Source organism: Salvia miltiorrhiza, chromosome 3 (genome assembly GCF_028751815.1).
Source record: "Salvia miltiorrhiza cultivar Shanhuang (shh) chromosome 3, IMPLAD_Smil_shh, whole genome shotgun sequence".
NCBI classification, from domain to species: domain Eukaryota; kingdom Viridiplantae; phylum Streptophyta; class Magnoliopsida; order Lamiales; family Lamiaceae; genus Salvia; species Salvia miltiorrhiza.
In genome coordinates this window covers 48,711,643-48,723,618 of record NC_080389.1, presented here as the reverse complement: position 1 = coordinate 48,723,618, position 11,976 = coordinate 48,711,643, and the positions used below count along the sequence as shown (strand labels likewise).

At 38.2% G+C, this 11,976-nt stretch overlaps 1 protein-coding gene across 1 annotated transcript; it reads left to right on the top strand.

Annotated features, from left to right (window-relative positions):
• Window positions 1–425: 425 nt before the first annotated feature.
• LOC131016294 (amino acid transporter AVT6C) lies at window positions 426–3,581 on the top strand. Its single transcript, XM_057944956.1, has 5 exons — window positions 426–922; window positions 1,831–1,974; window positions 2,516–2,719; window positions 2,799–3,264; window positions 3,344–3,581. The coding sequence occupies exons 1-5, from the start codon at window positions 547–549 to the stop codon at window positions 3,459–3,461; spliced, it is 1,308 nt and encodes a 435-aa protein (XP_057800939.1). The 5' UTR covers window positions 426–546; the 3' UTR covers window positions 3,462–3,581.
• Window positions 3,582–11,976: the final 8,395 nt, after the last annotated feature.

The following is an 11,976-nucleotide window of genomic DNA, read 5'->3' as shown; positions in this document are numbered from 1 at the left end:
ACATTGCTTTTTTAATAATAATTTATTAGAGAAATAGAAGCTAATTTTATATAATAATCGTAATTATCATTTATTAACTACTAATAATTAAAGTGAAAAATAAAAAAACCTAATAATAAGATAAGTAATCCTAATAATAACTAAAAATATAAAAGTAATTATAAACAATTGCTAGAATAACTAAAAATTGAAGAAAATGAATGCGCAAATTTTAGTATTTTCAATATTTTGAATTATTTTGAAAATATTAAAATTTGCCCATTTATTTTAGGTGAATGAAGTGTCGTGCAAGAACTTCATATCCTAAAACTTTTGATGCATCAACTAAAAAAAGACAAAATAATAATAATAATAATAATAATAATAATAATAATAATAAATAAATAAATAAATAAAAAATTGGTGCATATTAATAGTATTATACTAATACTACCAATAGACAAATCTAGAGTAGAGTTACTTATAATTAAACGGACAAGGAAGGAGGACCACTTTCCAACTCATCCACAAAATTAACGAAAAAAGTAAGCAGAAAAATCCTGCATCATGGCTCCGACGATTGAGGCCGGCGGAGCAGAGGCCCCTCTCCTCCCTAACCACCACGACGACAGCTCGAAGAAGCGGCCATCGCTGCCGGGGGCCGTCTTCAACGTGGCGACGAGCATAATCGGCGCCGGGATCATGTCCATTCCAGCCACTCTCAAAGTCCTCGGAGTTATTCCAGCCTTCTTGATGATCGTTTTGATAGGTGTATTGGTGGAAATATCTGTGGAGTTCATGCTCAGGTTTACATACTCCGGCGAGGCGCGGACCTACGCCGGACTAATGAAGGAGTCTTTCGGCCGGTGGGGCGCCGTCGCTGTGCAGATTTGCGTCATGATCACCAATCTCGGTTGCCTCATAATGTACCTCATAATCATTGGTTAGCAATTTCTCACTCTATGTGTGTGTTTCTCCCAGTTGTTAGCTGTGGAATTTTGTGCTAGCTATAAGAAATGTGTTTTTCAAGTATATATGATGTCAAATACTAATTGCTCTATTGTTTGCAAAAGTTAGTTGATTTGTAATTCGGTAGGTTTTCTGGTGGCTGAGAAGCAGCTCCAGTATTTTTGGATGCGGTTGAGCTTATCAATGTTTCAAGTTTGTTATTTTTTGTTTGATGATACTTAATTAATTCCTATTTTGAATTCGGTGATAACTTGAAATGTTAAGTAAAATTGATCAACATATATTGTGTTTCATCTACTACTCTGTGACAAAGGAATCCGATTTTATCTCAAACGAAATCATAGGGGCACTGTTTGTTCCTCATTGACTTGGTAAAGATCCAACTGTTTGTAAGTTAGATAGCCCTCTCCCTTCGTAATAAATCCAATTTTAATATGGATTTGTTTGGTCCTTGTGTAGTAGTCCATGATCATAAATACTTAATCTCTTCCTTAGGGAGGGTTTAGTTTGAGTAATAAATAGATTGATAAAACATAAGATTAAGTATTTGAAGGATAAATTTAAAATTTATCAATCCATCAAAATAAATGGTAGATTAGCCTTGAATTATTATATCAATCAATCCTATCACTCAAAGTAAATGCCACCTTAGTTGATAGAAAAGAAGAAGAAGCAGGGAAGCTGCAGATATTACTGAGAGTTGGTACTATAATGTCTTGGAATAACATCATAACTCATGTGAATAGAAAGTTGTTTCATCCTATGATATCATGTGTATGTCTTGTTTATTACATCTGTGATGCGAGTGCAGCTATCAAAAACTTGAAATAATTTGTTATGAAATGATTTGATTTGATTAAACGATTTGGTGGTGTGTGACAGGGGATGTGCTGTCGGGGACAGGGGCGGATCACTTGGGTGTTCTGCAAGAATGGTGCGGGGTCCACTGGTGGAACACACGCGCCGTCGCCCTCCTCTTCATAACCGTTTTTGTCATGCTTCCACTTCTCTTGTATCGTCGTGTAGGTACGCATGCACACAAGGCATTTCTACTTATTTGATTTCTAGCATCGATCATTCTAGCTTAATCCATTTATATATATATATAGAGCAAACTATGACACTTCATATTTCAATCCGCTAACTCTTACGAGCGTTTACTTTGAATGATTCACCTTGATTGATAAAAATAGTAAGGTTAATTTCTTGTTTATTTTGATGGATTGAAACTTTGGGATATCTCAAGGCTCTTGATCATTTCTATCATTTAATCTACCTTTTGTTTGATTCTTATCCCACTAAAAGAGTGGGATTAGAGATATTCTATTTTTGAGGATAAAAATACTCGATCATGCAAAGTAAAATGAATGAAAATCAAGCAAAATTAGTTTACATGATAGAAATAATAATCAAGGACCTTGGAATATCCCAAAGTTTCAATTCATCAAAATAAAAAGGGATTAGCCTTATTATTTTTATCTATGAAGGCTAATCCTTCAAAAATAAACGCCTCTTATTAGTCTAATTTAAGCAATCACAATCATGTATTTATGATTTGAGTTTGCAGAATCACTATGGCTGAGTTCAGCAATATCAGTGCTCCTAGCAGTTGTGTTTGTGGGTATATGCACAGCGATGGCCGTCGCTGCTCTCATCCAAGGTGAAACAAAGACTCCAAAATTCCTTCCCGACTTGGACGGCGGAGCTTCCTTCTTCAACCTCTTCACCGCCGTCCCTGTCATCGTCACTGCCTTCACCTTCCACTTCAATGGTCAGAAACTAACATACACACTGCTTAATTCTCGGAAATAGCAAAATTACAAATTCGAGTTTGGGTTTGATTTTATCAGTTCATGCAATTGGAGTGGAGCTAGGCAAGGCATCTGACATGATGAGCGCCGTGAGAATTGCCCTTATACTCTGCGCTGCTATTTACTTTGCCATCGGAATATTCGGGTACCTCCTTTTCGGGGAGGGGACCATGGACGACATACTGGTGAACTTCGACGAGAGCGCGAGCTCGGGCTTGGGTTCGTTGCTGAACGACATGGTCCGTTTAAGCTACGCGCTGCATCTGATGCTCGTCTTCCCTCTCTTGAACTTCTCATTGAGGTCCAACATCGACGAGGTCCTCTTCTCCAAGAAGCCTCACCTGGCTGCGGACAACAACAGATTTCTTGCCCTCACTCTTGCTTTGCTTGCTTTGTCATACATTTTGTCAATCGCCATTCCCAGTATTTGGTACTTGTTCCAGTTCATGGGCTCCACTTCCGCCGTCTGCCTCGCCTTCATCTTCCCAGGTGCCGTTGCGTTGAGGTATCCATTTTTTTCCACAATTGGTTGTTAGCAAATTTCGTAATTTAGCAAGAATTAATGCATGCTGCTCATTTTGCAGAGATATTCATGGAATTTCTACAGCACGGGACAAGATTATAGCGACGATAATGGTAAGTCTTGCAGTGATTACAAGCTGCATAGCTATTTCCACCAATGTATATACGATGGTCGTATGATAGAACAGAATTAGTTAGATTATTGTGAGCTACGGCTACAAATACAATTATCCATTATTTACTCTTCATATGTAATATGTATGAATATGATGATTGATGAGGAGTTGAGGATTGCAACTAGCTAGAGTTGAGCCCTGAATGGGTGGTTACGGTTACCCCTGAAGCTGAAGCGTGAATAATGGTAGATGGTTTTGGGCCAGGCCCGTAACCGTCGGTTACGGTTAAGGATTTAATTGGCTGGTTACACGATTCAAATGGCGATTTTAGTAAGTTTTTTGTAGTAAATTTTTAATATTTTGAATGTAATTCTCATCATATTTAATGTAATCGACAAAGATATATAACTGCGAAAATGAACTATAGAGTAAGCGGGTGTTTGGCTAAATTTAAATTAAAGAACTTATGCGGGTTATGAATAGCTGATATGGCTAATAAATGCTAAATCACGGCGTTTCATACTTAAAAAGATGGCTAAATTAAATTTATCATAATTACAATCATACAGAATGTATCCTAATTAAATCTACGTATTTGATTGAATACTGTTTCCATAGTTAAAATTAGAAACAATTAAAATTCTAAATATTTATACACGAAATTTTTGTTAGAAATTAAAATAAAATATGTCCAAAATTTGTAATTTTATAGATAGAATTTTTTGTTAGAAATTAAATTTAAAATATACCCAAAATTCGTCACTTTACCTATTATTAATCATGACTAGTATACGCCCATTCGTGCAATGTACGATGAACATCGAAATTAAACGATAAATTTAAATAAATAAATAAAAATAAATAAAAAATCAAAATATAAACAAATACAACATATGTTTTAAAAATAAAATATAATAATTCACATCAATTACTCAATAAAATCTGAATTTAAAAATATAAAATTTCAAGTTATACAAAGTGTAATGCTAATTATAATTATTAAATAAATTTAAAAATTATTCGATAATGAAAATTTACATTATGCATGTTATTATATAAATTATATAATAAACATATGGGGGGGGGGGGGGTTATTATATAAATTATTCATCATAATAAATATTTTCATACATAAACATAAATAAAAAATTGTAAATTTTTAATGAAGAGACAAAAAATAAAATATTTTAAAATTTTCATAACTTATTCATTTTAAATTCATTTTTGATGATTTTTATACTATATTAAATTTAAGATACATATTGATTATTTTGTTCATGAATCAAATTTGATAATGTTTAGAAAATAATTAAAATAAAAATATAAGAAATAAAAAAAATTGGTGAAAATAGAGAGAAATATATATAGGGGGCCGCTCCAATGAGACCCCCTAATTTTAGTGAGATCTAGGGTACGATCTGGTGCGTTTATTTTATCAATCCTATGGCTGATATTGTATCTGGAGAGTGATTTTTTTTCGCAGGGTTCGAATCCTAGAGGGAGCAGAATATTTTAAATTTTGTTATTCATCAGTATATACTGCATTGTTCATCAGTATATATGACCCTGTTCATCAGTATATATGTCTTGTTCATTACGAATTTTTTAAATTTTATTTTTCATCAGTATATACATCTTGTTCATTAGATATGCGTTTTGTTCATTAATATTATATGTCTTATTCATTGTACTCATGTTACACAAAAAATAGGGGGTCTCACTGGAGCGCGTCCATATATATATATATATATAGAAAAACTACTCTTTTATATATTATATCAATATAAATTCTATCTAGACGATGTTATAGCAGATGATAAAATTGTAGTATTTCCACCTACACTTGACAACCGAGAAAAACACTAGTGGGAGTACTATTAAGCATGATATATTTCCAATCATTAAATAGTTTATCGATATTTTATACTACACCCGCCTACTTTGGGAGAACGTTTTTCGGAACATATTCCACTTTGAAATATCTGCAGAGAATAAATATGCATTTGAATGTTATATTTGTAAAAGAAAGATGTATCCAATAGGGATATGCTCCCTCTCTCTCAGTAACTTGACCATTTTCTTTTTAACACGAAGATTGCATTTATTTTGATGGATAAATTTATTGAGTGGATAATATTATCTATTTTTGAAGTGAAAATTAGGAAGGAAAAATGTTTTTATGTCAAATGTTAGAAAAAAAAAAAGATATTTGAAGGCATAAATTTTTGTTATCCATCATTTTCCATGGATAAATTTATCCATCAAAATAAACGCAGCCAAATTTTAAAAAGTTAATTAATATTTAGTCTGTTAAGTGTGATAGGTGAAAAAGTGAAAATGTGAATAGGGGAAAAAAATGTGCCATATAAAAAAAGTGATCAAGTTAATCGTAAAAGCGTGAAAATAAAATATTGATCAAGTTAGTTGGGACGGAGGGAGTAGTATATTTATGCGTTTAATCTCTTGTGATTATTTGTTGTTTTATTATAATTAATATTTGCACCCGTGCACGATAAATATTTTTATATATTTTTAATATATAACATTGTTGGGTCCGGGGGGTCTCGAATAGGTGTATGGGGGGGGGGGAATACACCTATAGGCTATTTTTATGACTATCTACAAACCTCAATCAGAGGGATCTCAGTCAGAGATAGAAACGAAACTTTACACGCAAACAAGACACCTGTTTAACCGAAATAAGTGTTGACCAACAGGGTTGACGACTGATACTGAAAGCTCTTCAGTAAAGAGTTATCAGTTAAGTCACTGGAACTTAACTGATGACTTAACTGATCCACGTAAGGGCTTCACTCGTGTTTGCAGAGATGAAGATGATATCTCTTTTCCTTACTATCAGAGGATAGTGAGTCAGATTGATATCATACGCAGCGGAAATTAAACTTAGTTTTGAATAGCCTCGGTGGAGCAGATAGTTGGATTAAGGTTTCTCTTTTCAGTTAGTCAGCATTCAGTTTTATCAATTGAAATAACACAGTTATGAATATAAAACTGAAAGCTGTAAATAACACAGAGACTTTTACGTGGTTCGGAAAAACTCTTTCCTACATCCACGGCTGGTTGATCAGACCAACAATCCACTCCGCAAGTGCTTCCCGGGTGCACTGCAAACCGTGAACTGAAGATAGCTCTCTCTTCAACACCTACACACCTCGCGTAGGGTTTCCCTACCTACACACCTCGCGCAGGATTTCAGCACCTACACAGCTCGCGCAGGATTTCCTTGCTAAGCACACCTCGTGCTCAGACTTCCCTATCAGTGTTCAGAACACCTTCTGAAACTCCGAGTCACTCAAACACTCTTATGGGGGAGAGGTTTAAACGAGTGCCAACTATACTTACAAAGAACAAGTTCTTTGAAGCAAGTTTGACCTTTGGCTTCTGGGTACACAGAATATATGCCTAGGGTCTAAGAGAATGTATGTAATCAGCAGTGACTGATTTTGGCTTTGGAATTCTCTTCTTCGATTCAAGCTTTGGGCGGTTTAAGCTTTAGGCTGAGTAGCTATTTCGGCAGAGCTTCAGCTTATGTCGTTGAATCGGTGAAGATTGAAGTGATCCTCGAGCGCTATTTGTAGGAGAACTCTTGAATAGATCCGTTGGCGTAAATCGTCCTCAAGATTTCTTCCGTTGGAGAGCAATTCGAATTTGGGCTGAGGCTTCAATCTTCGAGGTTCCTTATCTGTGTGGAAACAGCTCTCTTTGATGGACAGGAGATGTGACATCTCTGAAAAGTAACCACCAGATAGGAATGACCTCTGCAGAGATAAGATATTGAGATATCTCTGCATTTAATGCGGCTGTACTTGAGCGTACGTGGCTTCCTCTGAACGTTGGAAGATCAGTCCTAGGAGGAATGTTCAACTGATACTTGACTTTAGTATCAGTCCATGGCGCGCATTAAATAATCAGTCTTCAACTGATTCTTCAACTGATACTTCAGTTGGTAACTGCAGTCTTCAGTCTTCAGTCTTCAGTCTTCGTTCTTCAGTCTTCAGTCTTCAGTCTTTGACACCGCAACTAAACTAGAAACGAACTCTAACACTTGAGTTCAAAAACGATTCTAGTCTATTACATTTAAGTCCTATGAATTTTGGTATCATCAAAACAAGGGTTAGGATATTCCACAAGGTTCCCAACAATTTCCCCCTTTTTGATGATGCCAAAACCACACAGCAGTTCTAGACAGCAAAAAGACTGAGCTCACAGTACAAGTTCTAGACAAGGGGTGAAAGTTGTTCCCCCTTAACAACAGAACCTAAATAACTTGTACTCAGAGCAAGAACGAAAACAGTTCTAAACACAGAACAGTAAGAAGACAGAAACAAAACCATAAATCAGAGCCTGGACAAAGAGTCATTGTCTTCAGGGTGAGATCAATAAGAAGTTCATTTCATTAAACGGACTGATAAGCCATCAGTCTAGGTACAGAGCAAGACTTACATTGGAGTAAAAAGTAAAACAAAAACATCATGGATAAACCATGGACTCCAGCAGTCTGCTTGTCTGCGCCTTGAACTTCTTGATCTTCATCTTCTGTCTTCGTGTCTTCAATGTTCCTAAGCTTGTTCCACTCTCACTTGTTTTCCGTTGAATTGAGGTCTTTTCTGAAACGTCATCCTTCTAACTTCTGGTGATCCTTTGCTGTTCCATCATCAGTCAAGAGTTAGAGGACATGAGCAACCTCAAAAAAAGGTTTCTCTTTGACTTCTGACTTTCCCAACTTTCCCCCTTTTTGGCAACATCAAAAAGAGAGATGACGATGGAGGCTATGATCAGACGGTACCCAACTCCTAGTCTCAGAACCTCGTGAGAAGATTTGAGAACAGAGTGAGTCCGGATAAACAGAAGAGGAGGACGTCAGTGATGGGGTGAGGAGATGAGGGAGACGGAGAAGTGGAGGAGGACAAGAAAACGTAGAAGGCGGAAGATAGAAGAAGGCTGCCTTGGAAGAAGGAGAGGGCTGCCTTATGAGGAGAAGGATCAGGTTGGTGAATTAGAAAGAAAGAGAGAAGAGTGAAGGGTGTGAGAAGGAAGAATCGAAGCGGTGGCAGCTGAGAAGACTAACACCGTCGATTCGCCGTCCCAGGGTCTGTGAAGAATAGACCCGGTGCGGCTGAAGATGCCGGCCAACAACAAGAGTGATCTCGTTGTTTGTTGCAAGCCAGGGAGGAGCACGAGATATGCGATACGGTATATCTCCTCCAGAAGCGGTGAAGCTTCTTGGCGCCAGGCATGAGAATGGAAGACGCTCGCTTCGCTGGATACAAGTGAGGGTAGAGCAAACTTTGACGCCGGAGAGACGTTGTGATCCAGTGGAAGGGTCCGGTGAAGACCAAGACTATGAGCGTCATTCTTCCACTCCATGACTTTGCAGTCATAGATTTCTCCTTTAGTCGGAACAATTTTTATCTGCAACTTTGGAAACAATTGAAACTTTTTCTCACAGTGAAAGCTGTGGAGAGTTGTTAGTTGATGCAGAAACACTATGAAGACAACATGGTATAAATAGACAAGATGTGAACCATGTAGAAGATGAAAAGGTTTTTCGAAAACTGTGCCTTAAATGCAATTGAAGAAAAATTTCGCGTCCGCCGTCACTGCGAGGGACTTCAAAAGGCATCATTACATATGTCATGTCAATGAGCGTTTCAAGAAATTTTATTGCAGAGGCAAAAAGGTTGGAAGGATTTTTGGCAAAAAGATCAGGACAAGTTCAATCAAAACAGATTTTCACTTTATAAAAATCTTGTCCTAATTCGGATATTCCAATTCCAACAATTCCAATAATCAGTTAAAGTTTTTGAAAGAAACTGATCAGTTAGAGAAAAGATTTTGAACTAAAGACTTAAAGCTCTAAACTGAAATAACTGATTTTGAAAAGTTAAGCATCTTAAAATACTTACTGATCAACTGAACATAGTAGTCAGTTGATACCACGTGATCCTGGATGATTCATCAGGATGACTTCCTCTTCAGATGAGCACTCGGACTTCATTGCTTTTTACGTCGACGAACGTAGAAGCTGCAGTTGGTTGACCACCAGTCAGCATGACTGTTCGAGAAGATCTTCAAACACAGCATCACTCTTCAGGGTTGATGAGGCCAATCTTTGCACAAAGATCGTTGAACCTCTCTTCTGGAAGAGCCTTGGTCAGCAGGTCCGCTCTCTGAATAGCAGTGGGAATCCATTCCACAGAGACATTCTTCTTTTCGACATGATCACGAATGAAGTGATGTCGAATCTCAATATGTTTGACTCTGGTGTGATGAACTGGATTCTGGGAGATTGCAATAGCACTGGAGCTGTCGCAATAGATAGGAACTTCCTTTTCCTCGATCCCATAGTCCTTTAGTTGATGGACTAACCACAGGATTTGTGAGCAGCAGCTTCCGGCAGCAACATATTCAGCTTCAGTTGTAGAGGTGGCGACTGAAGTCTGTTTCTTAGAAAACCAAGAGATGAGCTTGTTGCCTAGGAATTGACATGTTCCGGAGGTTGATTTGCGATCAAGCTTGCATCCACCGAAGTCGGAGTCTGAAAATCCGGTGAGCTTGATGTCGTCCTCTGCTGGGTACCACAATCCTAAATTGGGTGTGCCCTTGAGATATCTCAGAATCCGCTTAGCTGCATCTAAATGAGCTTCCTTAGGATCTGATTGATATCTTGCACAAACCCCGACTTGCAAATGCGATATCTGGTCTGCTCGCAGTCAAATACAGCAAAGATCCAATGATTTCTCTGTACTTCTTCGAAGAGACAGAGCTTCCTTCTGAACCTGGATCAACTTTCCAGTTTGTGTTCATTGGGATCTTGACTGACTTCATGTGCTGAATACCGAACTTAGCTATCAGCTCCTTCGCATACTTGGACTGGCTGATCAGTATTCCTTCTTTGGTCTGCTTGACTTGCAATCCGAGAAAGAAATTCATTTCTCCCATCATGGACATTTGGAATTTGTTCTTCATGATGTCAGCAAACTTATTGCACATGTGTTCGGATTTGGATCCGAAGATTATGTCATCGACATAAATTTGAACAAGCAAGAGATCTTCTCCTTCTTTGAGAGTGAACAACGTTCTGTCCACAGATCCCTTTTTGAAGCCTTGTTCAATCAGATACTCCGAGAGAGTATCATACCACGCTCTTGGTGCTTGCTTCAACCCATAGAGCGCTTTCTTCAGCTTGTACACCTTTTCTGGTCCAGCAGCCTCAAATCCTGGAGGTTGTTCTACATAGACTTCATCTGTGAGCACTCCATTGAGAAATGCACACTTGACATCCATTTGGTGTACCTTGAAACCTTTGTGAGCTGCAAAAGCTAAGAAGAGTCTGACTGCTTCCAATCTGGCAACTGGGGCAAATGTCTCGTCGTAGTCGATTCCTTCTTCTTGACTGTATCCTTTAGCCACAAGCCTTGCTTTGTTTCTCACAACGTTTCCTTCTTCGTCTTTCTTGTTCTTGAAAATCTATTTCAAGCCAATCACCTTTGCATCGTCTGGTCGATCCACAAGCTCCCAAACAGAATTCCGGTTGAATTCATTGAGTTCTTCTAGCATTGCGATGACCCATTCTGTGGACTTCAGAGCTTCTTCAATATCCTTCGGCTCTGTAGTTGATAAGAAACAGCTGAAATTCTTATCTTCGTTGATGCAGTTCTGGTTGATGTCGAAGACGAGGTTGCACATAGATCTCCGAGTCTTGACGCCATCTGATGGTTCTCCAATGATGTTCTCCTTAGAGTGGAGTTCAAACCATCTTCGATATTTCTTGATTTCTTCAGGAGATGGTGGAGCTTCTTCAGTTAGAATAGCTCTTGGATGTTGAGCACTTTCTGGAGCAGGGGAGAGTTGAGCTGGGGCGGCTTCTGCGCGTTCATCTTGAACTTCAGCAACTGGAGTTCCCCCTTGACTATTGTCATCTGTATTGGCTCCAGTTTGAACTTCAGACCGTTGGTTGATCTTCTGATACTGAAGCATCTCAGTATCTTCATCCTTGCCAGGTCCCCATACCAAGACAGTAGAGGGCTCGTCAGTATGGATTTCAGCTTTGGAACCTTCAGTGATCTGAACATTCTTTTCAGCATCTTGTTCCCTGAAACCATCTGTGGACTCATCAAAGATCACATGAGGTGTTTCTTCTACACATAGAGTTTGAGTATTGAACACTCGATAGGCTTTGCTTGAACGTTCTGTTCCGGAGTATCCAAGGAAGACTCCTGGATCAGCCTTGCAATCGAAGGTGTTCAACCTCTTCTTATCGTTGTTGTGTATGAAACACTTAGAACCGAAAGCATGAAAATGGGCAATCGATGGCTTTCTGTTCTTCCATAACTCGTAAGGAGTTCTTCCATGTCTCTGAGTGAGGAAGGAGCGATTCTGCGTGTAGCATGCGTTGTTGACTGCTTCGGCCTAAAACTTCAAGGGGAGTTTTGACTCGGCTAGCATCGTCCTTGCTGCTTCCTTTAGAGACCGGTTTCTTCTCTCTGCAACTCCATTCTGCTGTGGAGTTCTTGCTGCAGAAGTTTGATGACTGATTCCTTGTTCATCACAATACT